The 27,882-nt window shown below is 50.7% G+C and overlaps 15 protein-coding genes across 15 annotated transcripts; 8 read left to right on the top strand and 7 right to left on the bottom strand.

The window, feature by feature from the left end:
* Window positions 1-8: 8 nt before the first annotated feature.
* Window positions 9-6,918, top strand: ASPBRDRAFT_31978 (type I polyketide synthase; the record flags this gene model as incomplete). The annotated part of the gene is made up of 5 exons (XM_067622966.1): window positions 9-721; window positions 797-1,083; window positions 1,145-5,976; window positions 6,025-6,805; window positions 6,884-6,918. 5 exons carry the CDS (start codon window positions 9-11, stop codon window positions 6,916-6,918), a joined length of 6,648 nt encoding a protein of 2,215 aa, XP_067477351.1.
* Window positions 6,919-7,456: 538 nt separating this feature from the next.
* On the top strand, window positions 7,457-8,365 carry ASPBRDRAFT_31977 (uncharacterized protein; the record flags this gene model as incomplete). Its single annotated transcript, XM_067622965.1, has 1 exon — window positions 7,457-8,365. One exon carries the CDS (start codon window positions 7,457-7,459, stop codon window positions 8,363-8,365), a length of 909 nt encoding a protein of 302 aa, XP_067477350.1.
* A 33-nt stretch (window positions 8,366-8,398) lies between these two features.
* On the bottom strand, window positions 8,399-10,576 carry ASPBRDRAFT_45424 (uncharacterized protein). The gene has a single exon (XM_067625400.1). It carries the CDS (start codon window positions 10,381-10,383, stop codon window positions 8,578-8,580), a length of 1,806 nt encoding a protein of 601 aa, XP_067477349.1. The 5' UTR covers window positions 10,384-10,576; the 3' UTR covers window positions 8,399-8,577.
* A 372-nt stretch (window positions 10,577-10,948) lies between these two features.
* On the bottom strand, window positions 10,949-11,909 carry ASPBRDRAFT_45423 (uncharacterized protein). The gene is made up of 2 exons (XM_067625399.1): window positions 11,534-11,909; window positions 10,949-11,470 (listed from the first exon to the last, which is right to left on the bottom strand). Exons 1-2 carry the CDS (start codon window positions 11,867-11,869, stop codon window positions 11,321-11,323), a joined length of 486 nt encoding a protein of 161 aa, XP_067477348.1. The 5' UTR covers window positions 11,870-11,909; the 3' UTR covers window positions 10,949-11,320.
* Window positions 11,910-11,991: 82 nt separating this feature from the next.
* On the bottom strand, window positions 11,992-12,403 carry ASPBRDRAFT_650868 (uncharacterized protein). The gene has a single exon (XM_067628510.1). It carries the CDS (start codon window positions 12,279-12,281, stop codon window positions 12,045-12,047), a length of 237 nt encoding a protein of 78 aa, XP_067477347.1. The 5' UTR covers window positions 12,282-12,403; the 3' UTR covers window positions 11,992-12,044.
* Window positions 12,404-12,793: 390 nt separating this feature from the next.
* ASPBRDRAFT_45422 (dienelactone hydrolase family protein) lies at window positions 12,794-13,843 on the top strand. Its single transcript, XM_067625398.1, has one exon. It carries the CDS (start codon window positions 12,903-12,905, stop codon window positions 13,653-13,655), a length of 753 nt encoding a protein of 250 aa, XP_067477346.1. The 5' UTR covers window positions 12,794-12,902; the 3' UTR covers window positions 13,656-13,843.
* An 86-nt stretch (window positions 13,844-13,929) lies between these two features.
* Window positions 13,930-15,358, bottom strand: ASPBRDRAFT_129645 (uncharacterized protein; the record flags this gene model as incomplete). Its single annotated transcript, XM_067618157.1, has 3 exons — window positions 13,930-14,708; window positions 14,759-14,882; window positions 14,984-15,358. 3 exons carry the CDS (start codon window positions 15,356-15,358, stop codon window positions 13,930-13,932), a joined length of 1,278 nt encoding a protein of 425 aa, XP_067477345.1.
* A 1,028-nt stretch (window positions 15,359-16,386) lies between these two features.
* ASPBRDRAFT_129539 (uncharacterized protein) lies at window positions 16,387-17,499 on the bottom strand (the record flags this gene model as incomplete). The annotated part of the gene is made up of 2 exons (XM_067618148.1): window positions 16,387-16,842; window positions 16,894-17,499. The coding sequence occupies 2 exons, from the start codon at window positions 17,497-17,499 to the stop codon at window positions 16,387-16,389; spliced, it is 1,062 nt and encodes a 353-aa protein (XP_067477344.1).
* Window positions 17,500-18,344: 845 nt separating this feature from the next.
* Window positions 18,345-18,971, top strand: ASPBRDRAFT_31971 (uncharacterized protein; the record flags this gene model as incomplete). The annotated part of the gene is made up of 1 exon (XM_067622964.1): window positions 18,345-18,971. The coding sequence occupies one exon, from the start codon at window positions 18,345-18,347 to the stop codon at window positions 18,969-18,971; it is 627 nt and encodes a 208-aa protein (XP_067477343.1).
* Window positions 18,972-19,292: 321 nt separating this feature from the next.
* Window positions 19,293-20,636, top strand: ASPBRDRAFT_56817 (putative salicylate synthetase; the record flags this gene model as incomplete). Its single annotated transcript, XM_067627635.1, has 1 exon — window positions 19,293-20,636. The coding sequence occupies one exon, from the start codon at window positions 19,293-19,295 to the stop codon at window positions 20,634-20,636; it is 1,344 nt and encodes a 447-aa protein (XP_067477342.1).
* Window positions 20,637-20,706: 70 nt separating this feature from the next.
* Window positions 20,707-21,771, bottom strand: ASPBRDRAFT_181708 (uncharacterized protein). The gene is made up of 2 exons (XM_067619957.1): window positions 21,594-21,771; window positions 20,707-21,528 (listed from the first exon to the last, which is right to left on the bottom strand). Exons 1-2 carry the CDS (start codon window positions 21,636-21,638, stop codon window positions 20,986-20,988), a joined length of 588 nt encoding a protein of 195 aa, XP_067477341.1. The 5' UTR covers window positions 21,639-21,771; the 3' UTR covers window positions 20,707-20,985.
* ASPBRDRAFT_76683 (uncharacterized protein) lies at window positions 21,761-23,475 on the top strand. Its single transcript, XM_067629326.1, has 5 exons — window positions 21,761-22,196; window positions 22,362-22,491; window positions 22,566-22,760; window positions 22,842-23,015; window positions 23,114-23,475. The coding sequence occupies exons 1-5, from the start codon at window positions 22,133-22,135 to the stop codon at window positions 23,256-23,258; spliced, it is 708 nt and encodes a 235-aa protein (XP_067477340.1). The 5' UTR covers window positions 21,761-22,132; the 3' UTR covers window positions 23,259-23,475.
* A 115-nt stretch (window positions 23,476-23,590) lies between these two features.
* On the bottom strand, window positions 23,591-24,830 carry ASPBRDRAFT_45420 (uncharacterized protein). Its single transcript, XM_067625397.1, has one exon. The coding sequence runs from the start codon at window positions 24,573-24,575 to the stop codon at window positions 23,715-23,717; it is 861 nt and encodes a 286-aa protein (XP_067477339.1). The 5' UTR covers window positions 24,576-24,830; the 3' UTR covers window positions 23,591-23,714.
* A 148-nt stretch (window positions 24,831-24,978) lies between these two features.
* Window positions 24,979-26,625, top strand: ASPBRDRAFT_129917 (isochorismatase family hydrolase; the record flags this gene model as incomplete). The annotated part of the gene is made up of 1 exon (XM_067618176.1): window positions 24,979-26,625. The coding sequence occupies one exon, from the start codon at window positions 24,979-24,981 to the stop codon at window positions 26,623-26,625; it is 1,647 nt and encodes a 548-aa protein (XP_067477338.1).
* Window positions 26,626-26,940: 315 nt separating this feature from the next.
* ASPBRDRAFT_56812 (class I SAM-dependent methyltransferase) lies at window positions 26,941-27,816 on the top strand (the record flags this gene model as incomplete). Its single annotated transcript, XM_067627634.1, has 2 exons — window positions 26,941-27,066; window positions 27,130-27,816. 2 exons carry the CDS (start codon window positions 26,941-26,943, stop codon window positions 27,814-27,816), a joined length of 813 nt encoding a protein of 270 aa, XP_067477337.1.
* Between the last annotated feature and the right edge of the window lie 66 nt (window positions 27,817-27,882).

The raw sequence follows: 27,882 nt of genomic DNA, 5'->3' as shown, positions 1-27,882 counted from the left end.
CAACCATCATGTCTCCAGCGTGTGACACGACCGTAGACATGAATGGGTCACAGTCTCCGGCCGAATCACCGGCGCTGGAGCCAATTGCAATCATCGGGTATTCTTGTCGACTTTCCGGGGAGGTCTCATCGCCTAGTGATCTATGGGAGCTCTGCACAAGAGGGAGAAGCGGCTGGACGCCCATCCCCAAGGACCGCTGGTCCGCAGAGGCGTTTTATCACCCAAATAATTCGAAACCGGGCACGAGCAACCAGGCCAGTGGCTATTTCCTGCGCGATGTTTCCCGATTTGATGCACCTTTCTTCAATGTCAGTGCCCAGGAGGCCATCTCTATGGATCCCCAGCAGCGCTTCTTGTTAGAATGTGCCTATGAGGCCATGGAGAGCGCCGGCATTTCTCGAGAATACATGGCCGGACGTCGCATCGGGGTCTTCATTGGCGCAAGTTTGCCGGACTATGAGACGAACAACCTCCGCGACACGGAGACGACGCCAATGTTCCAGGCTACGGGAGGGTCTCCTGCGCTCCAGGCGAACCGAATTTCCTACATGTTTGACCTGAGAGGCCCGAGCTTGACGGTTGATACTGCCTGTTCGTCGTCTCTTGTGGCCTTGCACTCTGCTGTGCAAAGTCTGCGGAGCGGAGAGTCCTCCGAGGCGCTTGTCGGTGGTTGCCATTTGCTTCTGACCCCCGATAACTCCATTACGATGTCGATGCAGCAGTGAGTAACTACCTCTAGAGCTTAATGTTTTGTTTGGCATTGTATTGCAGTTTTCTGACACCCGGATGCGGACAGATTGCTGAACGATGAAGGGAAAACATTCGCTTTTGAAGAGAGGGGGAACTCTGGCTTCGCGCGGGGTGAAGGTGCAGGAGTGATTATGCTGAAAAGCCTCTCAGCGGCACTGCGCGATCGCGATCCTATCCGGGCTGTGATAGCTCATTCGGGCGTTAACCAGGATGGCAAGACCAGGGGAATTACGTGCCCCAATGGCGTCGCCCAAGAAGAATTGATCCGACGGGTATACAAGGAAGCCAACTTGAACCCGGCCGATTGTGGCTTTGTTGAAGCCCACGGAACAGGTTGTAGATGCACGAGACCCTCCTCCACAGGACTCCTGGGCTAACATGAAACGTCTTGTAGGAACCGCCGTCGGGGATCCAATTGAAGCGACTGCAATCCAGGCAGTATTTGGACAGGGACGCACTGCGAGGAACCCGCTCTATATTGGATCAGTCAAGACCAACGTGGGCCATCTAGAAGGTGCCAGTGGTATCGTAGCTGTCATCAAGTCTGCCATGATGCTGGAGAGAGAACTTGTCCTCCCCAATGCTAACTACAAGAAGCCCAACCCTAAGATCCCCTTCTCAGAGTGGCACATGAAGGTCGTCAACGGGACGCGCCCTTGGCCCCGTGGCAAGAAGTACATCAGTGTTTCCAACTACGGGTTCGGTGGCACAAACGCACACGTCGTCTTGCAAAAGGCTCCTTCTCAGCTGCCAGGGGAAGCAGCGAATCATACCAAGGACCAGGAGGGCAAGCGCCGTTTGCTGGTGATTTCTGCACACGACCGAGAAGCTCTTCGCACCAGGTGCAAGGACTATTGCGTCTACTTCGAGCAACGTCCCGAGGTCTTCGAAAATACGCTCTTTAGCAACTTCGCTTACACCGTGGGAAGCAAACGGTCTCATCTGCCATTCAGAATTGCACTATCCGCCACATCTCTCGACGATGCCGGTGTTCAACTGGCGCAGATGAAGATAAACCCTGTTCGCGCTATCGGTGGTGACGGACCTGCTGTTTCATTCGTTTTCACCGGGCAGGGAGCCCAGTGGGCTCAGATGGGTATGCCTCTTATGGATGAATACCCCGTTTTTGCAGCGGCCATCTACCGCGCCGACAAATACCTGTCCGAAGAATTAGGCGCACAGTTCTCTCTCTGCGAGGAGTTGCTGCAAGATGCTGCAGGTTCGAAGATCAATGCACCCTATATTAGTCAACCAGCCTGCACTGCGCTGCAGATTGCCCTGGTAGACTTGCTTGGCTCCTGGGGTATCCGACCGGCCTCCGTTGTCGGGCATAGTTCCGGTGAAATTGCTGCGGCGTATGCGGCGGGAATCTTCGACCTTGAAGGCGCCATGACACTGGCATACCGCCGCGGTCAAATGACAGAGTTGTTGAAAGGTAATTATCCGGACCTCAAGGGTACCATGATGGCCGTCGGGGCCAGTGCGGAAGCGATCCAGCCAATGCTGAAGACCCTCCCTGGATACGCTACCGTGGCCTGCATCAACAGTCCATCCAGTGTCACAATTTCTGGTGATGCCTCGACCATTGCGGAGCTGCAGGGGATTCTCGAAGAGAAGAAGATCTTCAACCGTAGCCTCATGATTGATGTGGCGTACCACTCTAACCACATGAAGAAGGTCAGCGAGGCATATCTGTCCGCCATCGCATCAGTGCAGCCCTCAGACACTGCCACTGCTACCTTCTTCTCCTCTGTAGTTGGTGAAATATGTGAACCTACGGATCTTGGCCCCAGCTATTGGGTCCAGAACTTGACATCCCCGGTGCTATTTGCTAACGCCCTCCGCAAAATGTGCGGTGTCGGGAACAAACCCAACCTGTTGGTGGAGGTTGGACCCCATTCCGCTCTCAAGGGTCCAATACTCGATACACTGAAGGCGCTGGGGACATCAGTTGCTTCTGAGGTTGGATACGCGCCGACAGTCGTCCGGAAGGCCGATCCTTCCAAAACTATCATCGACGCTGCGGGTGCCGTTTACGTGCGTGGTGGAACTCTAAACATCAACGAGATCAACTTCCCCTGCAGCGGCACCGCAACTTGCACCGTCCTCGATGACCTGCCGAGGTACCCATGGCAGCATGACACAGTATTCTGGCACCAGTCTCGTATCAGCGAGAAGCACCGTTTCCGCGATGGACAAAGAAACGACATCCTAGGGACCGAAGCATTCTACTCCAATGACCTGGAGCCGACCTGGAGGAATATCATACGCCTCGACGATATCCCTTGGCTTCGCGACCACAAGATGCAGGGAATGATCGTGTTTCCAATTGCTGGCTACATCAGCATGGCAATTGAGGGCGCTCGGACACGCGCACAGAGGTACGGTACTGTGGCCGCCGAGTCGCAGTTCGAACTGCGCGAGGTGAGCGTGGGCAGTGCCCTGGTCTTGAGTGACGACCTCGATACTGAGATCACCATTACCCTCCGGCCGTACACTGAAGGCACGCGTGGCACCTCGAATGCCTGGGACGAATTCCGCATTTGCTCTTGGAATTCCAAGCGGCATTGGTCTGATCACTGCACGGGTCTCGTAAGAGTTCGTCCCAACAAGAAGAACCGAAAGCAGAATCCGGTTGCCAACTGTGTGGAGTTGGAGGAGATTGCCTTGGGAAAGAAGGCCAGTGAGGTAATGGAGGCTGCGACGCACGATATTGATATCGAAAACATGTACAAAGTTCTCGACGATGTTGGCGCAGGCTATGGCCTCCCCTTCCAGGGAGTCGAAAACTGCTTCTCTGGGCCTCGTCATTCGCGTGCGGACTTGTTTGTTCGCGATACTCAGTCACTTATGCCAAAGAACTACGAAGCCCCTGTCGTCATCCATCCCACGCTTTTGGATGCCCTCCTGCACCTGACCTGGCCCATTCTCGGTAAAGGTCGGATGGAGCTGGAGACTCTGTACGTGCCTACCGTAATCAAGAACCTCGTCATTGATGGAAACATTGCTTCCACCGGTCACCACTTCCCGGCCTGGTGTACGGGCGGTTCTGTCAGGGGCACGCCTGAGCCCACCAAGTTCGACTTATGGGTGACTCCTGCAGACTCTAGCGAGGTGTTGATCAACATGCAGGGGTTGGTAATGACCCCAATCAACGACTCTGGATGCGATAATAAGGTGCCCCAAGATCTATGCTACCAGCTGCATTGGAAGTCCTGGACTGAGCTCGAAGCAACGACTGGTAATGAGGTAACTGGGGCAAAGGAATCCGACGGTCATGCCAATTCTCACGTCATTGAACATGTCAATGGGCACGGCCACGGAATTCACTGCCACCACAACCGATCGCAAGACGAAGTCCTAATTGCCGAATTTGGCCAGTGCGCAGTTGCAGCTGAGCAGCTCCAGGTGGCTATCTCCACCAAAGCCATCCGCTGGGCGACCTCCATAGCGTCGCTGAGTGAGATCGACGTGAAGCAGAAGCGCCAGCACGTTATCATTCTGCAGACCGCAGCCAAAACCCTCCGTGACCTTACGGAGACCGACTTTTCCAACATCCAGCAGATACTTCTCAACTCGAATAACCTTATTTGGGTCTACCGCAACGACACGCCTGACTCCCAGATGATCGTTGGTCTAATTCGCAGCCTGCGTTCCGAAACGGGTGCCAATATTGCCACTCTCGGACTGAGCGCCGAGGATTTGGACGAGCCAGCTGGCCCTATATTGGCTGCTATGAACGCCCTGTGGCCAGCAGATGTGTCCCTTAAACCAAGCACGGACTTCGAATTCACGACCCAGAATGGCCAGCTTATGGTCCCCCGTATAACGAACGATGATGCTCTCAACGCATTCGTAAAAAAGGAGACCAGTACTGATCTCACCCTTGAACCTCAACCATTCACCCAGCCCGGCCGCCGATTCAAACTTGAAATAGCAACCCAGGGTGCTCTTGATACCCTCTATTTCACGGACGACATTGTGGAGCCCCTGGCTGATGACGAGATCGAAATCGAGGTCCAGGCCACTGGTCTCAACTTCAAGGATGTTGCCGTCGCTATGGGGCAACTCGCCCAACCTTACATTGGCATCGAGTGCAGTGGTGTCGTCTCATCTGTTGGCAAGAAAGTTACCAATCTGATGATAGGGCAGCGGGTCATGGCCCTGCCCCTTGGCGCATACTCTACCTTTGCCCGGTGCAAGGCAACCAGCGCGACTGCTATTCCCGAGAGTCTCTCATTCGAGGTTGCTGCCGGTGTGCCTGTAGTCTTCTGCACCGCTTACTACGCCCTCTACGAGCTTGCACGCCTCCAGCACGGAGTCGGCGAGAAGGTTCTCATCCACGTCGCCGCCGGTGGTGTCGGCCAGGCGGCCATCATGCTGGCCCAGATCGCCTCCGCCGACATCTACGCGACTGTCGGAAGCGCCGAGAAGAAAGAATTCCTTATCTCACAGTATGGTCTCCGTCCGGACCACATCTTCTACAGCCGCGATGCGTCCTTTGGCCGCAGCCTTCGAGAGCTCACCGGCGGGGGGGTCGACATCGTGCTCAACTCCCTCGCTGGGGATCTCCTCCGGGAAAGCTGGGAGTGTCTCGCACCCTTTGGCCGGTTCATCGAGATTGGGAAAGCCGACATCACTAAGAACACGCGCCTGGACATGCTGCCTTTCGAGCACAACCTCTCGTTTCACTCGGTCGACCTTACCAAAGTTGCGGCCTTCAAGCCTCGGCTGATGCATCAGTTGCTGGACAAAGTTTCCTGGCTTCTGGCGCGGGGCGTCATCCACTCCGTCTTCCCTCTTTCAGTCTGTCCTATTGCTGATATTGAAGTCGCATTTCGGGCGATGCAGACCGGAAAGTCGATGGGTAAAACTGTCGTTGTCCCGCGAGAAGGCGATCAGGTCAAGGCTGTGGTTGCTAAGACACGCGATGACATACTCAGAGCTGACGCCACCTACATTGTCGTAGGGGGTACCGGTGGTCTCGGTCGAAGCATAGCGCGGTGGATGGCGCAGAAGGGCGCTCGTAATATTGTGCTTGTCTCCCGAAATGCCGTGGTCAATGCCCCGATACAGGAATTGATGGATACTCTGCGTCCCAGCGGCACAAACATTGTCCTGAAGGCTTGTGATGTGAGCAATCGGACGTCCGTCGACGCCATGCTGAAGGACCTGGGAGACCTTCCGCCAATTCGCGGCATCATCCATGGTGCAATGGTTCTTCGGGTAAGCCTCTAGGCTAGAACCTTTCCAACTCCAGCTGACATCTTCTAGGATACGCTCTTCGAGAACATGCATTACACAGACTTCCAGGCTGTGACAGCTAGCAAAGTCTCCGGCGCCTGGAACCTCCACGACGCCCTTTGCTCGCAACCCCTCGACTTCTTCATCGCACTCTCCTCTGTCTCCGGTGTAGTCGGCAACAAAGGCCAAGCCGCCTACGCCGCCGCCAATGTCTTCCTAGACGGCTTCATGGAATGGCGCCGCAACCAAGGCCTTCCCGGCACAAGCATTGCCCTCACGGCGGTAAGGGACGCAGGCTATCTCGCCACGGTAGACCCCGCGCGGCGGGCAGAGATATTGCGCACCATCGGCACGGAGGGCATGACCGAGGCAGAAGTGCTGGCCCTGCTCGCCGCCGCTGTCACCGGTGATCTGGCCCATCAGGCCATTATCGGGTTGGCGTCTTCGACGCGAGAACCCATGTGGGCGCCAGACGCCAAATTCGACCTCCTCACCCCGAAGACTAACGATGATAAGGGAGATGTAGCCGATGATGCAACTCACCTACCGCTCCATATGCAGCTCGCTCAAGCATCCTCCAAGGAAGAGAAAGTGCAGATCTGCTACGGAGCTCTGGCAAGCAAGCTGGCCCAGGTCTTGGTTCTGAGCCTGGAGGATATCGAGCCTTCGCTTTCGGTGTCTGCGCTGGGTCTTGACTCCTTGGTTGCGATTGAGTTGCGGAGTTGGATTGCCCGCGAGGCGAGGGCTAATGTGCAGGTTTTGGAGCTTTTGTCGACGGGTTCGTTGGGCGCGGTGGCGGAGCTTATTGTGGGTAAGTCGGGGTTGTAATCATTATTTGTACGATATGCACCTTATTTTGTGAATTGTATAATATGCGAACTTATGGTAGTGGACCCGTCTGATGTAAAGAGCATGGTTGTGTAATTTGTGCTGCTAATAATGTAGTCCAGTAAGTGTGAGAATCTCTCACATTCACCTACAAGCTTATAAGTGATGCGCGTAAGTCTAGCGACGTCTTCGGCTCAATTGCCAAGGTAGGATGTTTCAGCCTTGTCAGCGTATTCACATGAAAATCCCAGGATCATTTCTGACTGGATGGCTCGGGGCTCTAACAGTCAGGGGTATGTATATTAGGCTGACTTCGGCTGTGCGTTAGCTTGGGCCAAGAAGTACTAAGCGCGTCTCCATCCGAGTTGACCACACAGGCCACTAATATAACCCCAGTATTGAGACCAACTTACAGTAGTATCAAGGCTACTAAACCCTCAGCAGGGTTCTCGGTAAAGCTCGTTAGACGCGCATGATTTAGCCGGGCATTATAAATCAGCCTTCGCCCCTCTTATGAGGCTACACATTGCAATCTCCCAAATGTCTTCTCTACTAAACCCCATCTTGGTGCTATTACAAATAGCTTTAGTTGTACTATCATGGGTGGCATGCATTCCACCTCTAGTGCTCCACAATGCGAATACTGACCGAACCACAGATCCACTACACGTATGGCATGATCATCGGTACAATCACCGTCCTCGAAGCCCCTACTCCCCCGGAATGCAACTCCGCGCATCGCGGCACAAGAGAGACTATTCGCACGACCAATTCGCTACGCGCCACTCTCCAGTGCCTACGCACCCATTGTGGCCGCTGGTATTACATGCGAGGAGCATTTATCTTCCTGCTCCATGACATGATCAAAACCAGCATATTACCTGTGCTATTTCCTATCCACAGCGTAACACCATGGCAAGAGAAACTCCGCTCCGCAATCTACGCCGCCATACTGGCAAATCTACAAATCCTCTGGGTTCACATAGTCCTTACCAAGCCATCCCCAAAGTCCTTTTACCAGCGACTGCCAACGAAAATCTGGAACTGGATTCGAGTCGCCCCCTTCCTATTTATCGAGGTTCTCGCGTGCTGGCTGGTCTTTTCCACTGCTGTTTCCCTCCAAGCAGAACTTCTCAAAGCCGCAAGGATCGCAGATATCGAACAAGACATGTTTGAGGCACGCGGAACGCATCTAGAACCGAAAGCAACGCGCGGACTCGCGATTAGCTTTGTAGCCATCTTTCCCAAGCTGATGGAGGCATTGGTCGCCCTTCCGGCCCGCGCAGCGTTTATCCGCGTGGCGGCCTCGATGCTGCCCGATGATGATGAGCCGCTCGTGTCTTTGGATCCCAAGGTGAGAGAAAATGCTTCGCTTGGGATTCGGGATGCCTGGAACAGCTTTCATGTGGTTTCGCAGGCCCGGTTTTGGAGGGTGCAAGCTACAGCTTTTGTTATGGGTGTGGTTGTTTTTATACTCGGGAGGATGTTGTTTGTTGACTTTGATAGGTATGCAGCGTTTCCTGTTGTGTGGTTTAACACTTGAGTGGATTGCTTGAAACTATGCTCAAAGGTCTTCAGGTTTTTTGAGTTTAGCGATAGTTCTGAAGAGCAAAGGTTTACTTTTGTTGGTGTCTTTGAATAGAATGACTGTTCGACCAGTGGAGTCCGGACCTAGCATACACAGGGTGACTCCCATTAATGGGCTAGTTTATCCAAGTTCTTGGTACATGCCACAAGCCGCTACAGCTTTCCAGATTAATCTATATAATGGACAGATCCTGCATAAGCCGGATCAACGCCATCAATCCGTCCCACACTGGCAGCATTGCTCGCGGTGATGGTGGTATTTCCAACAGTGAAGCCCTCGATCGAAAAGTCGGTCACGGTGATCTGCTTTCCGTTGTTGAGGTCATACCACACCGGCATCCAACTCTCCGTGGTATTGATAGACAAAGGCTCGAAGGACTCAATAGACACATTCTTGATAGAGATATTGTCCAAATTCTGAATTGGGTTGATGCGGAAGAGAGCGGAAGAAGAACCCTCCGCTCGGAAATTCGACCAGGTGATGTTTCGGACTGTCATGTTGCTGTTGCCCGTTGAATGGTTGGAAGAAAGACCGTCCGGGGCGTACAGGTAGTTGTTGACAGCGCCGAATATACCAGGGTTGTTTTCGGCATTCGCATATGCCTGATGGATCACATCAACTTTGTCAAAGAGAACATTCTCCGTGTTTCTGGGCGTCCATCCAAACTCGACCACCGGAGCCACGCTCTCCTTCCACATGACGATGTTCCGCGCGGTCACGTTCGAGTAATACATCTTCAGGCCGTCGTCGTCGGTGTGGTAGAACACATCCTGGAGAATGGTGCCGGGATACATTTCCAATCCGTCAGTCTGACCGTAGAACGCGCCGACCTGTTTGTAATCATCGACTCGGCAAGTAATCAGGTCCAGGCTGTTTCCAGTCCAGTCCATGCTGTTGAAGGGAGGGGCGCTAACAGTGACACCGTTCAGAACGAATGTCTGGCTGCTGTTGCCCAAGGTCCCGCGCCACATTCGTAGTCCGTTATTGTTGGCACCGCTGGCCTTTTGGTATCCTTCGTCAGGGTCGGCATACCAGACGTACTGCTCTCCGGAAAGAACACCATGGCCGCTGGCTTTGACCTCCGATGCGGTGGACAGGAACTCCACCGCGCCTTTCACATAGGCGCCAGGGGAGAAGTAAACCCAAGTCACACTGGAGCTGAGTACCATGTGGTCTTGACCCGTGAAGTAGTAGACGCCCGGGTTGAAGACGACTGTTGAAGCAGTGGTTGTGTTGAGACCGAGGACTCGTCCTGGTGCCGGAGCGATGGTGTTGGGCGAGCCTGGCTGGGGCTTGGTCGAGGAGTTCTCGAACGGGCTGGCAAAAATCAGGAGTGCACTCTCAGGTTCTCTCGCACCACTGGGTGCCAAGGAGATCAGATCATCGTCGAATTCGACCGAGAAGCGGTACCCAGTGGGATTGTATGGAACTGTGATGTAAACGCTCTGGTTGTCGTATCTCACTGGGAAGTTCAGTGTGGTAGGACGGATGACAACATTGCTGTTGGCAGAAGAACCATTCCGGCTAATTTTCACCGTGGCGTCACGGGAATAGAGAAAGGAAGTCCATGCCTGGGTCTGGTTGTAGCCCTGAGTATACTGCAATTGGTCCGACATGCCATTACCGGGAATGGCCAGATAGACAAAGGAATCGTAGTAGGGGCTGCTTGAAGCCGGAGTAGTCTGGACCTGGACGGAGTACAGACCCGACTGACGCACATTGCCATCGGCAACCGGGGTCTGAGTGTTGATTTCGCCGGTGTTATGCCACCAGGTCAGCAGTTGGCTGTTGTTGGCTGTCACAGCGGCTTGAGCCACTTGGAAGGCCGCGGAAAGGGTAAGAAGATACCCTGTAGAGCGCATGGTAGCGATGGTTGTGGAAAACTGATTTGGTATCTGTATCTTTGTCGACTGCAATACCACTGCTCTATATGGTTCTTCAGGACTTTGTGCCGGCTTGTCGTGGTGCGACATTGTGTGATCGACATGACTCTATCCCCGCATTCAAGGCTGCAGTGCCGACAAATTCCCGATAAATTCCCGCTTCTCCTGACGGCTGCATTGATGGTCTGATATTTCCCCTGATTATCAATCCAATCATATCGTATTCAGTTTCACATGGATCAAAATCTCTGTTTGACACATGTATACCTGACGAAGCTTAACTTTATTTTAGGCGATAATCTAATTGTCTTCACGAACATGCAGAAATTGCGACGGTGGCTGTATCCCGAAGTCAGCCGAGTGAGCAATCGCCCCGGTATTTAACCGATTACCGAGCCTCCACAAGTTGCAAGCTGTGATATACCTCATTCCTCTATGACAGCTGGCCTGGTAATGAGTGCTCTGCCAAGCTAACGGGAAATCTCCTTTTCTATATGGTATGTTAATGGTTCTTCACTTTTTGCGGGAAAGTGAGTAACTAAGCAGAGGTTGTCGGGACTTTATATGACCCTTTGGACTACATAGTAAGAGAACTGGTGAGTTAGTGTGATTGTAAGTATTGTAAATCTGAATAGCGATAACTTACATACTGAATCTTCGTTTGTTGTATACAGCCAGTCCAGCCAATAAATACTCCTGCCTCATCTCAAATGATTATAGCCTCCTCATCTATCATGATTTGTTACTTAGTTATATACAAAGCTATCTTTTACCTGAGGCTTTTCCAAGAAAGCCTAACATCTTTATTGGACACCTGCACCTTCATTGCTTCCATTCCTCAGCCAAGTCGCGCAGATCTTGGACAATATCGACAGGAGTTTCGAGAGCGGCGAAAGGATCACCGTCGTCATGTTCTGTACAGTTGGATCTATTCGTCAGCCCGACTGAATGTAACTCAGTGTTCCTCAGAACGGACAAACGTCTGTAATATCACAGTCGGCGCACAACAGCAACTTCTAACTACCTCTCAATTGTCTGGAACCGTTTTGTGATCCCCCTTTCCAATCCTCTCCGGCCTAAAAACACTGTCTAGCTGTCGAAACATCTCTGCTTCCCATCCAAAATTTGCTGGCGGTCTTGTTACTTGCGTAGGATCCACATAGTGTGTGCGAGGTAGCTGTGGTCATTATTAGCGACGCTTAGCTGGGATTAATGCCAATGCTGGAATGCTGGAATTTACTGGAACGAAGGCGTTTTTCTCCCACTCCCCATGTTCAGATTCTGGTTTTAAAACGTTCTCGACATAACTCTTCCAAACCTCCTCCATCTCTTCACAGAGAGAAGGATCGATGGCAATACCGACCACGAAAGCCTTGGGACGGGGATGCAGCGTTTCTAGAACGACACCCATGTTGTGTGCGGAGTAGCGGAATGGCTCCCTCGAGGAGACAAGATCCAAGAATGACACCATTCTGTACGGGGTACCCTCGAATAAGGGGGGCATGAACTTGACGCCAATAGGGCGTCCATACCCAACAATGACCAAAGGGATAGTATCTGAAGGAATTGCTCCCATGGTGATTGAAGCTTAGATGGTGGCGACTAGCTGTTACCACACTGTCTCACTGAATTATCAAGATATGTTTCATAAACTGTCAGTTTATATTTATAGTCACGCAGGAGACGGAGTTATCGGCCCGAGCGCTAATAAAGTTTCGGCTTGTTAGTCTCCGATATGTCCATGACTTTCCTCAAGTGTATATCATTATCAGAGACAGGACTATACAATGCCCTGAAACAAAGCCAAAGCTGAGTGTAAGGTTGCTATCGGCCGCGACCGCCCAGCAAGAATCTGCGAATTCACCACCCTCTTCTGCACACGCAGGTTTTTGATTGACTGCTTGTTTCTCCTGTTTCATTGGTAGTCTTCTTACCTTCTTGGCTCTAATTGCTACAACAATGCTTCTGGCTTGCATATCGATCTTCATATTTGCAGACTGCTTGACTGAATCTGGGTGAAGGCGGCAATTAACATACAGTGGGACCGCATTATCTTTGTTGTATCACCCAATAAATACTTTGACCCAAATTTATACCTCTTACAAAGCCTAGTTGTAGAATATATAATATATAAGTTATCAAGTAATAGTATTTATTCTGTGCGTTACTATCTCAAACATTCTTTTTACTTGATAGTAGCCGCCAATGACTGCTTAACCAAGTATTGCTGGAGTGCCTCCCTCGGAAACCTCCCCGGCCAAGCAGTCAGTTGCTTCCCAGCAAAGCAGTGATTGGCGTAGTCCGGGATTCCCAGCTTCAGAAAGAGGTGATGCAGATCAACGTTATGACAAAGCGACTGTCCTTGAAACCAGTCGGACTTCGTCCTCAGTTGAAGCCGAATCTCGCCATCAATTTGTCAGCTCATGGTGACTCAGCGGAGGGGTAACTGACCAGTTGGTTAGTTAACTAAGTAGTTGACTACTGCTCCAGCTCGACTGCCATAACCCCGATAACTCCTGCCATTGCTATAAAAAGACCATTTTATCCATAGCTGCAGAACTCACACCTGCAACCTCCATACTGAGACACATTGTATCCTAACACACAAAATGTCCATCTCAGACTGCTGTATCAAAGGCTTCCGCTGGAACGGCACCCCAACCGGACGCACAGACACGCTTGGCCCGAATGCCGTGTACATCACCGGCTCGAACCCGGACATTGCCATCCTCTTCATCGCCGATTTATATGGCTGGACCTTCCCCAACGTCCGTCTCTTAGCGGACCACTTCGCCACCGAAATCAACGCCACAGTCTTCGTCCCCGATTTCTTCGGCGGCGAGGTCCTCGACTTCGAGCTGCTCAACACGAACCAATTCTCCCGCCTCGATCTACCGGCGTTCCTGTCCCGCAACGGGCGCACACAGCGCGAGCCCGAGATCTTTGACTCTGCACGGCGGCTGCGTCATGAGTTAGGGTTCCGCCGCGTCGGCGCGGTCGGTTACTGCTACGGCGGGTGGGCGTCGTTGCGGCTGGGCGCGGAAGAGCATGCGAAGGATCCCTTGGTGGATTGTATCTCCTTTGGGCATCCGTCGTTATTGGTCAAAGAGGATATCGAGAATGTGGTGGTGCCGGTGCAGGTGCTGGCGCCGGAGATTGATGCTCAGTATACGGCGGAGCTGAAGTCGTATACCTTTGAGACGCTGCAACGGCGGAAGGTGGTTTTCGACTATCAGCATTTCCCTGGGGTGGAGCATTCGTGTTTTCTTCGTGGTGATGAGAACCAGCCTGGGGAACGGGCGGCGATGGAGAGGGGGAAGAATGCAGCAGTTGCGTGGTTCAAGGAGCATCTGGTGGTGTGAGCACTGTAGGTTGGGTGGTCAGAGCTTCAAGCAGAATAATGCAGTGGGGTGTAGATCGAATATTCATGAAATGCTCTATATAACCCTGTTGAAACAGATGATAAGTACATACGACCACAGGGTGTGGAAAATAGGGCTTCCCGTCCGCTCAGCCGTACTCAAGCCACACGCCGGGAGGTTAGTAGTTGGGTGGGTGACCACCAGCGAATCCCTTCTGTTGTATGTATCGTTCTCTTCTTTTTTATTATTTTTTTTGAACTCCCATTGAGCCAAATCATGCTGGTCCATTATGCGTTGCCGTGAAAAGTCCATCCGGATCCCAGTGATGTCGAACCCGCATCAGGCGTCTAGTGTTCTCTTCCCCCCAGTACCTCTTCGGATCGTCCTTCAGATCCGTATCACCCAAATAGTGACCAACTGCGTGTGGTCCGATTCTCTGCATTATATCCTGCAGACGTTTCTTATACCCCTTTGCAGTGACCGCATCCTCGCAAATCAGATGGATCACAAAGTAATGGTTTGCCTGTATTCCTTTCACCATCCCCGGTATCGCATGATCACTGCTTGGAAACCTGGGCATCCAGCCAGCCCACGACTTGCCTGGTGGTAACGTCAGAAATGCTTCCTGGAGTACCGTGATAGCGTCACAGTCCTTGTTCAGCAAAACGTTGTCCGTAAAGTAGTAATAGCCCGGTGGACTACTTTTCTTGATCTCTGCGTATTGGTTGTCGATACTATCTTCCCTGCAGAACCATTCCGAGACAGTGCCAGTAGGCCGTGTCTCTTCAGCAATGCGAAGGGCCTGTTCTGCGTCCGAGTATGACTTCTCCATCGCGAAAAACTGCACCGTCAGACAGACGTCGTCGTTCGAATCCGGATGTGTTGCTAGCATGAGTATGTCTATGTTGGAAGATGTTTTCGCTACCATCGATTGTGCCCAGGTGAAGATCTCGCGATACCGGTGGCCAGGGTAGACGTATCCAGAGGACCTCACCCCATCAGCGTTGTAGGGTGATGCTTGTAGATAGAAATTCGTGACAATGCCAGGAAAGGCTGGAAAGTAAATCAGCCCCAGATATTAGTAGGTGACAAGCGTAACTCACCAGGCCCTGCACCCCTCGCCGCCCAGTAGAGCTCCTGATTCTGCAGACGATTGCAGAGAAGCAGCTTGCCGTTTGCAGTCACGACTTCAACTGCTTCAAGGCTTTCACAGGCCCAGCCCAGTCTCTGTACGCATTAGCGAGAAACACAAGAACACCACAGCGGGGAGTACTTACCCGATAATTCCATCCCGAACCACCCTGCAGCATATACCCACCCAGACCAACATCCGGATGATGAGCAACCGTGAAGAAGAGGCCGCGTTTATTCAGATATTTGCTTATCTCCCCGCTGGTAACAGCAGGAGTTGCTCTAACAATGTTTGTCTCTTCATCAATGTCCACCTCCTTCCAATAACCCAAGTCAAGCAAGATGGAGTTCGGATGAAGACTCCATACAGGGTGCGAATGTCCGCCGGCACGCACTGCCACCTGGCAATCTTTCTGCTTCGCTAATTTGATGGTCTTTATTACGTCACTTGTTGATCTTGCTTGAACAATGGCGAGTGGGTAATATGGCGGTATGTCTTTTGTGAAAATTCCTCGGAGGCGCGCAGCTTCGTACTCGGCTTCTTCTGCCGTGTCGCGCCAGATAATGTGCATATTTCCGGTAGTTATTGAGTGATACGACTAGAATAGGCTTCTCACATGCATTCCACAGATCGTAAAGGGGAAGTACAGTCATTATGTATGCGGACAACTATGCCTCAGCGTGATTGTCTGGTCGACCATGGCGATTTGGTATGGCAATCTATCTTGATCTAGACTTCCTCTGACATTGCCACCCACCGCCTCAATCGGAAGTTTAAGCAGTAGCTACAATGATTATAACAGGCTGGGAAGACCAGGCCGCGACGGAAGCACGCAGCAAGGAATGTGAACAATATGTCGCAGATCATTAAGTGGGGATAAGCAACGGCAATGCCATTCTATGGTGTGATGAAGAACAAAGCTTGCCCGTAAAGGGGAAGAGACTCAATGAGATAGTTACCATGTTCCAGTGGGCATCGGCCCAATGCACCTCGACGATCTTCGTTCGGTAAAGTCCAGATACGTTGCTATGAAAATCCCTTCTCGATGAGAGACAGCCAAGTATCTCTGATAACTTCCGCGTTATCTCGCACTGAACTTCTTGAAGGCAATATATGTCGGAAGAATGATCTCACCAACGACATGCTGCTTAGATTAGCTGTAGGTATATACTTTATTCTCGTATCATCGCCACAGGGTTTTGCACCGGCTAATCGAGAGAAAACGGGTTTGAGTTTCGGCCAAAACAAGATTGGAGACACACTTGATAGTTACAGACCAAGATTTGGCAAGTCTGTCTTGATTTTTTAAAGGCATAAGCGGGAAGTTTGAGCATAAAGTGCGAAACTTCGGATGGCGCCGGTTAGGTGTACTTCAAAGGTCCCACTGAATTTTGAGAAGCCTAAGACTTTCAAGACAATGCGTTGGGACAGGAAGCATAGGGGAATATGATTTACTCCAATTCATCTTTGATAAGTATATCATAAAAATTTATTTGGGCATACTGCCGATCGCCTAGAGGGATCCATAACCCTGGACGAGAGGGATTCCCAAGAAAACCAAGACCAGTCAAGACCGTAGAATCGCTTTGTCTGCGAGCTTTAACCAATAGGGTACTCCTTCGCATGCCTCCAGGGAAACATGTGGAGGTTTTGAGCGTTGAGAAGGTTGACATAGAAGCCCAATGCGCTGATCATTGCAAGAAAGTCCTCACGTGCCTCTTCCTGGTTAGGATTGCTCTCGACCTTCTCTTTGATGAGTCTGTCAATCCTCTCGTAACTGTCATTCACATATTCCGCTCCTAAATGAGCAACGAAATCCGTTATCGATGGGATGAAGTCTCGGAAAAGTACTATCAAATGCCCCAGGGTAAATTCAGGACGCGTAAACGCTAGCTTTATAATATTGTCAAGAATGTGGTAGCCCAGCGTCCGCACCACACTGTTAGAAAATACCATGGCACCGAGGTACGAATCCTTTGATCCGGGCCTTTCTGGCGCCTTACCATGGTGCGTTCGCTCTATTCCTTCTGAAATATCTGACCAATACTTCTGCGTCTGGATCGTCACTTTTAGCTGAAGTCATCAATCAAGAACCGTTGAACATACCTCGGTATGAATCTCATGAACGAGATTCTTTACCTGCTTACTCACACCAGCTCTCTGACCTTTGAAAATGTCCAGTTTATCAGGATCCGGCTCAGGCTTGGAGGCGTCCCAGAGAACTACCTCGATAGGGTGTTTTCTGGTCTCACACTGGAATTTCCAAATTTCATCCGCAACCCAGCGCAGTTTCTCCATATCTTCATCAATAACCTTACCGCATGTAGCCACCGGCTGATGCTCGGTAACCTCGCCGTACTTGATCACAAAATGCTGAAATGACGAGAGAAAGACTGAGCCATCAGGCTCCTTGGCCCTATCAGGGGCTTTCTTATCGGCAGGTGTACACTTCGCAGAGTTAGCAATAGGTCTCTTTGGCCGATAGGAGGGTCCATTCACAATCAGCTGCTCTAACGGAACCAAGTGATATAGTTGGTCGCCGGCAACAACGGCATGGGTCTGGAGGGAGCGATATGGCAGGGCACTGCCGAGCAAACTAACGAGTGTTGGATTTGCATCCTTCATCTTCACCGTGATTGTTGTGTTAAGCCTAGGCCACTTGATCTTGATCTCACTAGGGGCTTGGGCCTGTGAACCATTGGAAATGCGCATAATGAATAGCAGCGATGTATGCTATCACTTGAAAACATTCGATATATCCTTGTGCTCCGGTTACCGATATTGATCATACCACTCGTGAAGAGTTGAAATACGTGTTTCTCTTATTCTAGGATACTGCAGAAGCCATTCTTCAATATATCCACCATGAGGTCACGAACTCTTTTTCGCCCCAATGTTTGAAATGCTCCAGATGATCTGACCTTTACTATCAAGAACCCTATCAAGAGTTCAATAAAACGCATAAACCGGGGCAGATGAAAGTATTGCTATCTCAGGTCGATGGCAACTCTATTTTGTCAAATTAGGTTTGATACATATCAGGAGTTTTCAGCCTAAACTTCGAAAAGCAGGCTTCAAACTAGAGCAAACTTGTAGTTTACCACAATGGGGACATGGTAGCCATGGTTCAACTACGCAAAGACACCCTGCTTTCATATATCCACGGCCAAGTGAAGAGATAGAATTTGATGCTGTTCCCCCAGAAACTTGGCAAGGCAAAGGCAAACCTAGAGACCACCTCCGTCATCGCACATGATTTACGGTACATTTTCTGGGTCGGCACATTCTTGTCAACAAATATAAGAATTAGCCGTCGACAGTATCACTGTTCCTACTGTGAGCCTGGAACGTCTGAGACGGTTAGATTGTTACATGCTGGGCGAAGTGCAGAGGTCAAAAAAGAAGCGAGGATCAAGAATATATAAATACTTTGCAGTCAGGTACGAGCAACTATTCTGATTCTCCGCGAACCTTCCGGGCATAGATGCCTGTATGGGCATAGATCTAACCACTGAAAAAGTACATTACAACGACCAAGATCTACGATTGCATTGTAAATGTCGGGCGCAAATCCAAAGGAGGCGGGCGCCGACCCGTACCGCAAGACCTGTCTAGTTCCATACGTGGACCCCGAAAGAGCACCACCACATATACAAGAGAAGCTGAAAGTGCTACCTTTCAGACGCAATATCCTACTCGTATTAGCCCACTCACAGGGGCTTTTCCCACATTTTAGCGGTCTCCTCGGTGCTTGTTTCGATGGACACCAGCGCAGTATACCAGTCCATGAGTGGCAGTTGATAGTGCTACGGGTCGGCACAGTCCTCAAGGCCAAATATGAGATTGATGTTAATAAACCTGTGGCTGAGGTATTTGAGTTTCCACAAGAGAAGTTCGACGCCATTGGATGTTCTATCGAAGATGTGATACAGGGTCGGGGGCCATGGAATGATCGGGACCGGGTGATTCTCCGCCTTATTGAAGAACAGCTGAGGACTTATGATAATGAGCCTGGGACAGTCGAGGATGCTTTGAAACTGTTATCTATTGGGGATGTGGTTGAAGTCCTAATGATTATTGGTGTGTACGCTTCATTGGCCCGGGTCATTAAAGGCCTGAAGGTCGACGATGATGAACCGATACCTGATTTGAAGGGAAAGATCAAGACTGCAATCACAGGCTGATGGAAACTGTATGCTCGCCCGTTTTGCGCTTGAGGACGTTAGACAAAGTTTTCGTGGCTGAGGGAGGTAGTGTGCTGAACAGTAGACAACCAGAGGAGAGTCACAACGGAAATGGGTACAACCATGTGTATATATATTCGGGCCCGCCGGTTCTAGACCGATTGTCTTCTCCCCAGAGTTCGGTAGCCGAAGTCACCCAGACATCATATACGTACAGCCCTCATATATTAAGCCCATATTACATTAAATTTGACTCAAAGTACTTTCACCCGGCCAAGTGTGAGCACCACCTGCCAACACCTTCAGTAGGGGCCTCTAAACATGACAGGCACGCGGAAACAGATTATCCTTAGGGGAGCTACATGTCCATTGGAAACCACCGTCGCTCTGGTTGCTCACTACCGGAAAGACAGCTATTACATCTATGAACTCAATGATATATGGCACATCGGGCTCGGTACCTCTGCCGCCTTGACACTTGATGCACAAGGCCAAACAGCTACCAGGACAGGCAATGATGACAAGCCAGAGTCAACGAATATTACCGGCTCACCCACCGAGATTGTTAAACAATTTGCCTCCGAGTATTCCGGTCATGGAAAGATATTTGCTCAGGTGGGGTTCAACTACTCTGCGCGATGTTCAGGACAAGCTTTCGTACCAGGTCAATGGCCGATGTTAAGCCTCATGGTTCCTCGCATAGAGGTTACCATAAATCAGAGCAAGATCACACTCACAAGCGACGATGAGCAAGACATACAAACAGCAAGTGACCATATCAAAAACATAGTGGAAGCGGAACCGTCAGACTACAGCGCTTTCCCTTCTTGTGACAACAATGTCAATCTGAAAGTCGATGCAGAGGCATATCAGACCCGCGTAGCTAATGCCATCGTGGATATTTCAGAGGGCAAATATATCAAGGCCATCCCTTCCAGGAAGGTACCTTTGGGGTTCCGGGTTGATATGCTAGCAACCCTCCTGCATGGTCGACGAGCCAACACCCCCGCACGCACGTTCTCATTCAACCACAATGGCATCCAAGCGACCGGCTTTAGTCCTGAAGTGCTTCTCTCTATCACAGGCGAAGAGGCTTATACAGAAGCGCTTGCTGGGACTCAACTGTCAAACGCCCCTCAATCCAGCCTTGATCCGTTTAACAACAAATTACAAAATGATAGTAAGGAGGTTGCCGAACACGTCATCGCCATTAAGGGCTCCATCCGTCGGCTAAGTAAATTGTGTGCACCGGAGTCAATTGTGATCAAGGATTTCATGAAGGTCATGCCCAGAGGAAGCGTACAGCATCTCTATTCTCGGGTGTGTGGGCACCTCAAGCCGGGGTGCGATGGCTGGGATGCCTTGCCGGGTCTCATAGCCAATATTACCGTGCCTGGACTAACCGGAGAAGGTAACTTGGACGCAATGAGATCCTTTGAGCCAGAGCCGAGGGATCTTTACTGCGGTGCAGTGCTTATGTTGGATGGAGGGTCGAACCTGTTCGATGCTACGCTCGTGCTGCGTACGATATTCCAGGATGCGAGTCGGCGGTGGTTACAGGCCGGAGCTGGTGTGACCATCAACTCCAAACCAGATCGGGAGTTTGATGAAACTTGTGAAAAGATAGAGAGTGTGGCGCCTTTCGTAGTTCCAGCTACTAGCTAGGCTAGGATTAAAATAGAGGGAGAGCGAGAGATAGATACTGAGCAATCCAACCATCGCTCAAGATAGAGCCAGCTTTCTCAAGGAAACATTGACGAGTGTATGTTGGATTGACATACCTGGTACTAACTAACGGAGGTATTAAGCTACTCTTAAGTTCAATGATGATTCTCTCTGCTTGATACAGAGACCCATAATGTCCCCGGAATGCTCGAACCAAGCTCCGTTGACCTCAACAACGCCACGAAAAACACTATCCATGCTATGGTTAGACCAAGTTATCCACGAGTATAGTCAGAATTTTGCGACTCCACATCCTCAAAACATTTTGTGCTGAATGAGGTCATCTATCTCAATATATCATTTTCCGAATAATGTCCACATTAGCAACCTCATCCGGACCCAGAAACTCTGGGCGAGGATACAGTTGAATCATGGGAGGATCGCCACAATCAACACTGTTGTAGACCTGCTGGGCGCCCGCGAATGGTACCCGCCACGTCCACCAGATATCGTCGCCCTCTATATCAGCGTTACCAGATATCTCGAATGGTTCCTCTGCATCTTCCAGATCTTGGACCCATGTGGACAGTTCTTTACCGAAATGCATAACCACTGTCCCGTCCCGAAGCGACCTTTCATCCATGACTGCGATCCAGTTAGGCTCAAGAGACCCAGCCTCTCCCCTTGCCCCAAGCTCAGCAATTTTAGTTTGAGTGAAAGCACGTAGCTCAGTGTTTGTGGCGCCTTTGAAGCCAGTAGAGAAGTCCGTAATCGGGAGCTCAGTTCCCCAGTCCTCAAAGTATGTTTGCTCCGGTGAGCGCACGACACACATTATGTTGGTGATATCTTCGGAGTAAGCCTTGCGGAATTGGTCCATGAAATTGTTAAGGATCTGTGTTTTGAGAAAAGTACCGTTAGCATGACTGTACTAGGAGACGCTGGAATGGGATACTCTACGCTAGCTGGTACATCTGCAGTGCAGAAGAGGAAGAATGTTGACATGATTGTGTTTTGTCAGGACTGGTGTTGTGCGATGGAAATATGATGTTGAATGGAAGTTAAAAGAAGAAGGAAAGAAGTCGACAGGGTTAACAAGGCTGACAAGTCGTGGACTTGCTGCCTAACCGGTAAGGATTATCCGGGTTCCAATCACCCGTCATAGCTCTCAGGGATTATAATTACTAGACATCTCAAAAGCTCCTGAGGTGTGACCATCTCATATCACTTTGGTCAAATTGACCGCCCCCAATAATTCCGACCAACAATTACACAAGGGTAACAAGCAAGATGTGAACGAACTTGGGGCCAGTGAAACCCATCTTCACCCTTTAACATCAATTGCCCCATTGCGGTCTGGTCTGAATCAATATCCGTCACAGATACATCTTATTATGTCCAGGTCTCTCTTTGATGATACTATGGTCCCAGGAGCGTCAGCCCTAGCGTAGAGGACATTTGTTGTTGCACACTTGATAAGCTGATAGAAAACATTTATCATGATGAGCAGCAATACCCCTGAAATGGAAGATGTATATATATACAGCAATCACCAGCGACAAAGTAGGTAGAAAACCTCCGACTATCAGAGCATCTTCAGTCTCATATAGATAGCAATCTATTCTTTGCTCAAAAAGAACACCTTCTCTGTCGTTATCGCAGCTCTCCTCTTTGGTACGAGCTTTCATCAAGCCGTTGCTCTTCCGACAATCGACCCTTCCGTCCTAGAACCACGTTCCAACATTGGGGGCACAAAGGGCAACCATCCGAGCGGAGATTTTGAGATCCGCGGAGAGGATGCCTTGACCTATGATGTGGACTGCTGGGCCATGCTATGCAAGGGGAAGCCCGCGGTAATGTGAGCGTGCCTGGGATAACTCCCCTTTTAGGAAATGGACGTCGGTATGCCGGGCTACGCTGAATAGTATACAGGCAAAAGGTGAGTCAAGGGACAGCCGACAAGCACCGACAGGTAAAGATCGGCAGTGCAGCGAAGAAACAACCATTTGCAAACCGAGCCAAGTATGGGATAAAGACTAGCCCACCAACAAGTGCTTGGGCGGATCATCAACCATGGAGATCTGCGGAGGAATTCCCTTTCGCATCAACCGCTGATGGTGGGAAAAGGTATGTCATGTTTATCGAGACCCTTCAGTTGCGACTCGGACCCGTGTGCTAATGGAATGGCATCTGCCATCGCTTTCTTAGTGCAATTCTGGTCGGAGTCACGGAAAAGTCGCAGGAGGAGCAGAAAACCTCATTGCATACATTCTACCACACCAACAGAATACGGGCATACAATGAGACCTCGAAGAGCTCAGAAAGATCCTGGTTTGAGATTACCGGTTTCAAAGCCAGGGCAGGAACGGCAGCAAGCGTTGGGTAAGTGGAGAACATATCATGTCTCCTTACGTATTTTCCTTCATTCCATATTCTTCATTATTGTCATAGATAGCTGAACCTGATACATGTGCGAGTAGGCCTTACTGCAAGGCATTCAATGCCAAAGACAGGAATGTTTGCAGTGCAAGCACAAAAGCTGTCGGGGATTGGGGGTTTGACGTGGCCGAATATGCTTACGTTGACAACCACCAGAAAAAGAAGTTTGAATATGTAGGGAAATGATTGAGGTACTCTTGCTGGCATGAGGCAAGCTCAACTGGACAAGTTACAAATATGCTTGAAATGTCTGGCCGCCCATGATGCTGGAGCTTGTGATAGTATTATATGTTTGCTTTCTCTTTCGGGATATTCTAATTTTGTCTCAATTTGCTCCTGGATACGTTGACATGAAATGGAAATCGGTGTTTAGGTGGGTTACCTATTTTGAAATGAATGTTTTGGGACCAGTGTATAGTCAACGTAGACCAACAGTCTGCAACACGGGACAACATCATAGATCCAGAGTAATGGCAGAGGACTGTCCACAGGTCAGTATATCTAAGGCAGCGAGAACATGCTTTTATGCAGACTTCAACTACAGCCGCATTGTGGGTAGATTGGTAAGGGAACACTTTGACTGCTTGATAATCATTCGGAAATACGAGTATTCTTTAGGTACAATCCACAACCAAGCACCACTCAGATCTTCTTCGCGACGCATACCACTTTAGGCATTGCCAAAGCCACACCCTGCGTAGCTTCGTAGGAGACGCCCCGCAGCAACTTCTCCATGTCTTGAGCCTCCTCCAGCAGGCCCCTTTTTGCCAATGTTCCCATAAACTCCGCCATTGTCATCAAGTGCTGCTGCCCATTAGCCATAACAAGGTCCATTCTGTCGGTGTAGCTCTCCAGCCTGGCCTCCGTGAAGCCGTTGTTCGAAAGTATGCCAGGAAGTTGCAACACCCAGTCATGTCGGCCGTTTGAGTAGACGAACTCCAGCAGTTTGTCAAAAGCGGGTGTTTTGGTGCCGGAATTGACCTTGACAACGTGTGTATCTGGATAGTTGAGCTCATCCCACTGTATATAGCCGCCTGGCTTCAGCATCCGGTAAACATTCCTGATGATGGGGAGTGGGTCACTGTCTTGCACGACAAGGATAAGCAGTCGAAGATGGACAACGTCATATCTACCGAGCATATGGTCCGGTACAGGGTCGAAGATGTTCCATTGCCCCAGGCAGATGTTGGTCGGGAGCCACTTAGAGTTTGGGGCTTTGGATAAGTCGATGTCGAAGCCGTCGAGTTGGACGGAGAGCGGAGGGAGCTCTTCAGAAAGGTCGAGAAGCCAGAGAGCCGTGCCAGTGGCAATGTCGGCGATCCGTAGTGCAGGTGGAGGAGCGCTGTCGGTCGATAGGGGAATCGACGGATGCAGCGTAAATTTCAAAGACTTCTTCCACAAGTAGACTTGGAGGTTGAGCCGGCACGCCGCGGCATAGTCGCTTTCAAGCATGTATCCATTTCCATCAGCAATATGAAAGCCGGAAGACAATGGTGATGCCATTGTTGGTCTGACTGAGGTAAAGGCAGGTTGTCACCAACTGTTGCAGCGATGACCAAAGTGATGTGCTATGGGATGGGCTTTTAGAATACGGCGTTGATCCGGCAAGGGGCGTTCACGTATCGAGTAGGCTAGAATGTATTAGGGGGAGGTGCCACGTCTCACAAGGCTTCAATATGTTTGCTCTTTTTTCTTTTTTCTTTTTTTTTTTTTCCCTCTTTCCGCCGAACTTGACCGACAACATTGGATGGACCACTGATAGCGCTGCGAGATGAGCGAGTGACCATAAATGGAGGGCTTGTTGGTGCTATTCTCATGTCTTCTGTTCCTACCATCCTCACAGTTTAGATTATTATCATTATTTGAAGGCACCGAACAAAGTAGGGACGAACACTTATCCTAAACTATGGGTGACACACTGCTAGTTGGACTTGCCACAGGGAATGGAACTGGTCCTGAACTCATGGGCGTCTTCGAGGCTGTGCTTCAGTCCTTGGGGACGGCTTCGAATCTAACAATTCGCTTTCTTCGTTCTGACCGGATCTACCACTCATACTCCTCCCTTCTCGCGATCAACGAGACCGACGCAGTGACCAGTGAGACACTTGCAGATGCTGCGCACTACCGCCAGTTCTGTGAAAAGGCCGCTTCCCAGGGAGTCAGTGGTATTTTCCGTACCTCTGTTAGCGCCCAGGCTCTCTACCTGGTCCGCGAGCAACTAGAAGCGGTGAAAATCGAGCATTTCCGCGTCAGTCCGTCTGCCTCAATTATCCTCGTGCGGGATCAGGCGCAGGGGTTCTACTCTGGGACAAACATACTCAGCCCAACCAAAGACGCGGTATACCGCACTGCTTGTTTCAGCAAGGATGTTTTCAGTCGCATTGTGACATTTGCCCTGAGGCGCGCACGTACCCTGCTACCCACTGCAGACGACAACATCGAAGCCATCACATTGGTGTACAAGTTTCACCTCTTCGACGGGCTTTTTCACACTTGGGCACAGGAGTGGCAGAGTGTGCATGGCATCCTGATCCGTTTCGTGCAGGGAGATACCATGAACCGTGATTTGCTCGCTTTTGGGGTCCAGGGGCACCAACTTCTGATCGCCGCCAATGAGTACGCAGACCTCATGCAAACCATGTTTCTAGACCGGTTCGGGCTGGGCGTGCAGGAGACTACCTACGCAGAGAACGTTTACCTGCACCCGACCGTGCAAGGCTTGGTTGAGTACCAGACAGCACATGGATCAGCCGATGATCTGACGGGAAAGGGGATCGTGAACCCTACGGCAACCATCCGAGCGGCTGCGGCGCTACTTGAAGACCAGGCTAGTTGCCATGGAATGAAAATGAGGGTGGATGATGCACTTCAGCAGATGAGGGTCAAAGGAATAGCGACTCCCGACCAAGGGGGCTGGTCCACAACGACCTCATTCGTGGAAATTTTCTTGCAGGCTATGTCGGGTGGGATCCCTGTTGCTGCGGGTGATTCGTGTGAGTCCACCGCCGTCGTGGTCGTAGACCTTCAAAACGACTTTGTCACGCAGTACAAGGACACGGGAGTTATGGAACGAGTGACAGCAAATGTCTCCCGAGTGGTCGATGTCGCTCGTCGATCGCAAGTGGAGGTAATATTCGTGCGGTTCCTAGGGGACGACAAATTCCAGGGACCAAGCTGGCGCCAGCGAAACTTGCGTCAGAATCGACAGTCATGGTCCATCGAGGGAACGTGGGGAGCCGAGATCTTCGGCTCAGTCAAGGTCCAGCCCGGTGAACGCGTGTTTGATAAGAAGGCACAGTTTGACCCCTTCCTATCAAATGGGTTTGAGAAATATGTGGTCGGACGGAAGTTGGACCGTCTGGTGGTTGTTGGGCTGTACGCTGACGTGTGCGTAGACGCCACGGTCCGGGGTGCCTTCCAACGAGGCCTACGGACGACGGTGGTCCGGCAGTGCACGGCAGGATTCCATTTTACCGCGGACCAGATGCTTGATTACATGCAGGAGATCTATGGCAGTGATGTGGTGGCTCTGGAGGATCTCTCCCTGGGGTGAACAAGGAAGGGCCGTTGCGAGGAGACTCAGGAGAGGGGGCGCAGCATTGCCTGTGTTAGAAACTTGTTTGTTTCTTCTTTTCCTTGTCACGCAACCAAGACTATGTGACTTTTTGGTAGCTTGCATTAGTACTTATGCGGGTACTTCCGCGGTCGAGCTTAGCACTCGCCAGTAGATAGCAGTATGGCGGACGATCGATCGTTCCTCGTCGTCGCTATCTTCCTGTCAATGTTAATTGTCCTTGTCTTTCGGCGCTCACTTACCTTCCTATTCGTATGTTCGTTGCATATTTGTCCTTTCTCTCCATCCAGCAATATGATTGATACTTCTGTCTGGTTCAAGGCTGAAATCGGTGCGCGGCTGAAGCCTTGCTCTCGATTTGTCTACAGAGAATGGAGTGGCATTGCAGACAAGGACCTAGCGCCCCATTTACACACTATCGTACGTCTTCTAAGTCTATTAAGCCGAGATCGTGTGATAAAGCAGCTCATGAGGTAATAACAGCGCAAGAGAGCCTGGCCCCTTGGGGAATATCCTTGCATCGGGCTGTGGATGTTCCTCCTTCCAGGGTTGGCAGACTTCCCTCAGTTTCCCTCCCTTTTGTCCAAGGCGCAGGAGCCCCAGTCTGTGATTCTGGATTTGGGGTGTGGACTAGGCCAAGGGTTACGCTTGCTCGCAGCTCACGGTGTTCCCACAGATCGTATGTGGGCCGTCGATGTCGAGCCCGGCCTATGGACGCTAGGATACAAATTGTTCCGTGATGCCGGCAGGATGCACGCACGGTTCATCCAAGGGGACATTCAGGCCTTGCCGGACGAGAGCTTTAGCGAAATCAGGGGACGCGTTGATCTTGTGATTGCATCTCAGTTCCTGCATCTTTTCAGCTGGGACGGTCAGATGAAAGCGAGCAAACGAATAGTTAGTCTCTCCAAGCCCGGTACTATGCTGGTAGGCTATCAACAGGCCCGTCGTCGGCCCCGCGAGTATATTCGGCCATGGGGGATGATGTTCTATCATAATCAGGAGACCTTTACAAAACTATGGGATCTTGTCCAGAAACAGACAAATACGGTATGGTCGCTGGATGTGAAGGAGGTCGACTTGGCGGAGTGGGGAATGGAACCAGAGGATGTGGAATGGATGCCAGAGGATAGAATGGGGATCAATTTCGTTATCACTCGACTCTCGTGACATTGCTACCCTAGCGAAATAATCAATGTATCTACCAAATAGGATCTAGTAGCCATAACAGTCTTC

The sequence above is a fragment of the Aspergillus brasiliensis genome, assembly GCF_001889945.1.
Source record: "Aspergillus brasiliensis CBS 101740 unplaced genomic scaffold ASPBRscaffold_9, whole genome shotgun sequence".
Taxonomy (NCBI): Eukaryota; Fungi; Ascomycota; class Eurotiomycetes; order Eurotiales; family Aspergillaceae; genus Aspergillus; species Aspergillus brasiliensis.
The sequence above is the reverse complement of the archived record's forward strand: the minus strand, read 5'-3'. Positions and strand labels throughout refer to the sequence as shown.

Bases quoted from the DNA above. Each gene is read 5' to 3' on its own strand.
- ASPBRDRAFT_45424 (XM_067625400.1), bottom strand. From the start codon at position 10,383: ATGTCGCACCACGACAAGCCGGCACAAAGTCCTGAAGAACCATATAGA.
- ASPBRDRAFT_45423 (XM_067625399.1), bottom strand. From the start codon at position 11,869: ATGGGAGCAATTCCTTCAGATACTATCCCTTTGGTCATTGTTGGGTAT. The intron at 11,471-11,533 runs GTAAATTCCAGC...TAATGACCACAG, and splicing joins AGAAAAACGCCTTCGTTCCA to CTACCTCGCACACACTATGT.
- ASPBRDRAFT_650868 (XM_067628510.1), bottom strand. From the start codon at position 12,281: ATGAAGATCGATATGCAAGCCAGAAGCATTGTTGTAGCAATTAGAGCC.
- ASPBRDRAFT_45422 (XM_067625398.1), top strand. From the start codon at position 12,903: ATGTCCATCTCAGACTGCTGTATCAAAGGCTTCCGCTGGAACGGCACC.
- ASPBRDRAFT_181708 (XM_067619957.1), bottom strand. From the start codon at position 21,638: ATGTCAACATTCTTCCTCTTCTGCACTGCAGATGTACCAGCTAGC. The intron at 21,529-21,593 runs GTAGAGTATCCC...CTCAAAACACAG, and splicing joins CTGCAGATGTACCAGCTAGC to ATCCTTAACAATTTCATGGA.
- ASPBRDRAFT_76683 (XM_067629326.1), top strand. From the start codon at position 22,133: ATGATGAGCAGCAATACCCCTGAAATGGAAGATGTATATATATACAGC. The intron at 22,197-22,361 runs GTAGGTAGAAAA...CTTCCGTCCTAG, and splicing joins CAGCAATCACCAGCGACAAA to AACCACGTTCCAACATTGGG. The intron at 23,016-23,113 runs GTAAGTGGAGAA...ATGTGCGAGTAG, and splicing joins GGAACGGCAGCAAGCGTTGG to GCCTTACTGCAAGGCATTCA.
- ASPBRDRAFT_45420 (XM_067625397.1), bottom strand. From the start codon at position 24,575: ATGGCATCACCATTGTCTTCCGGCTTTCATATTGCTGATGGAAATGGA.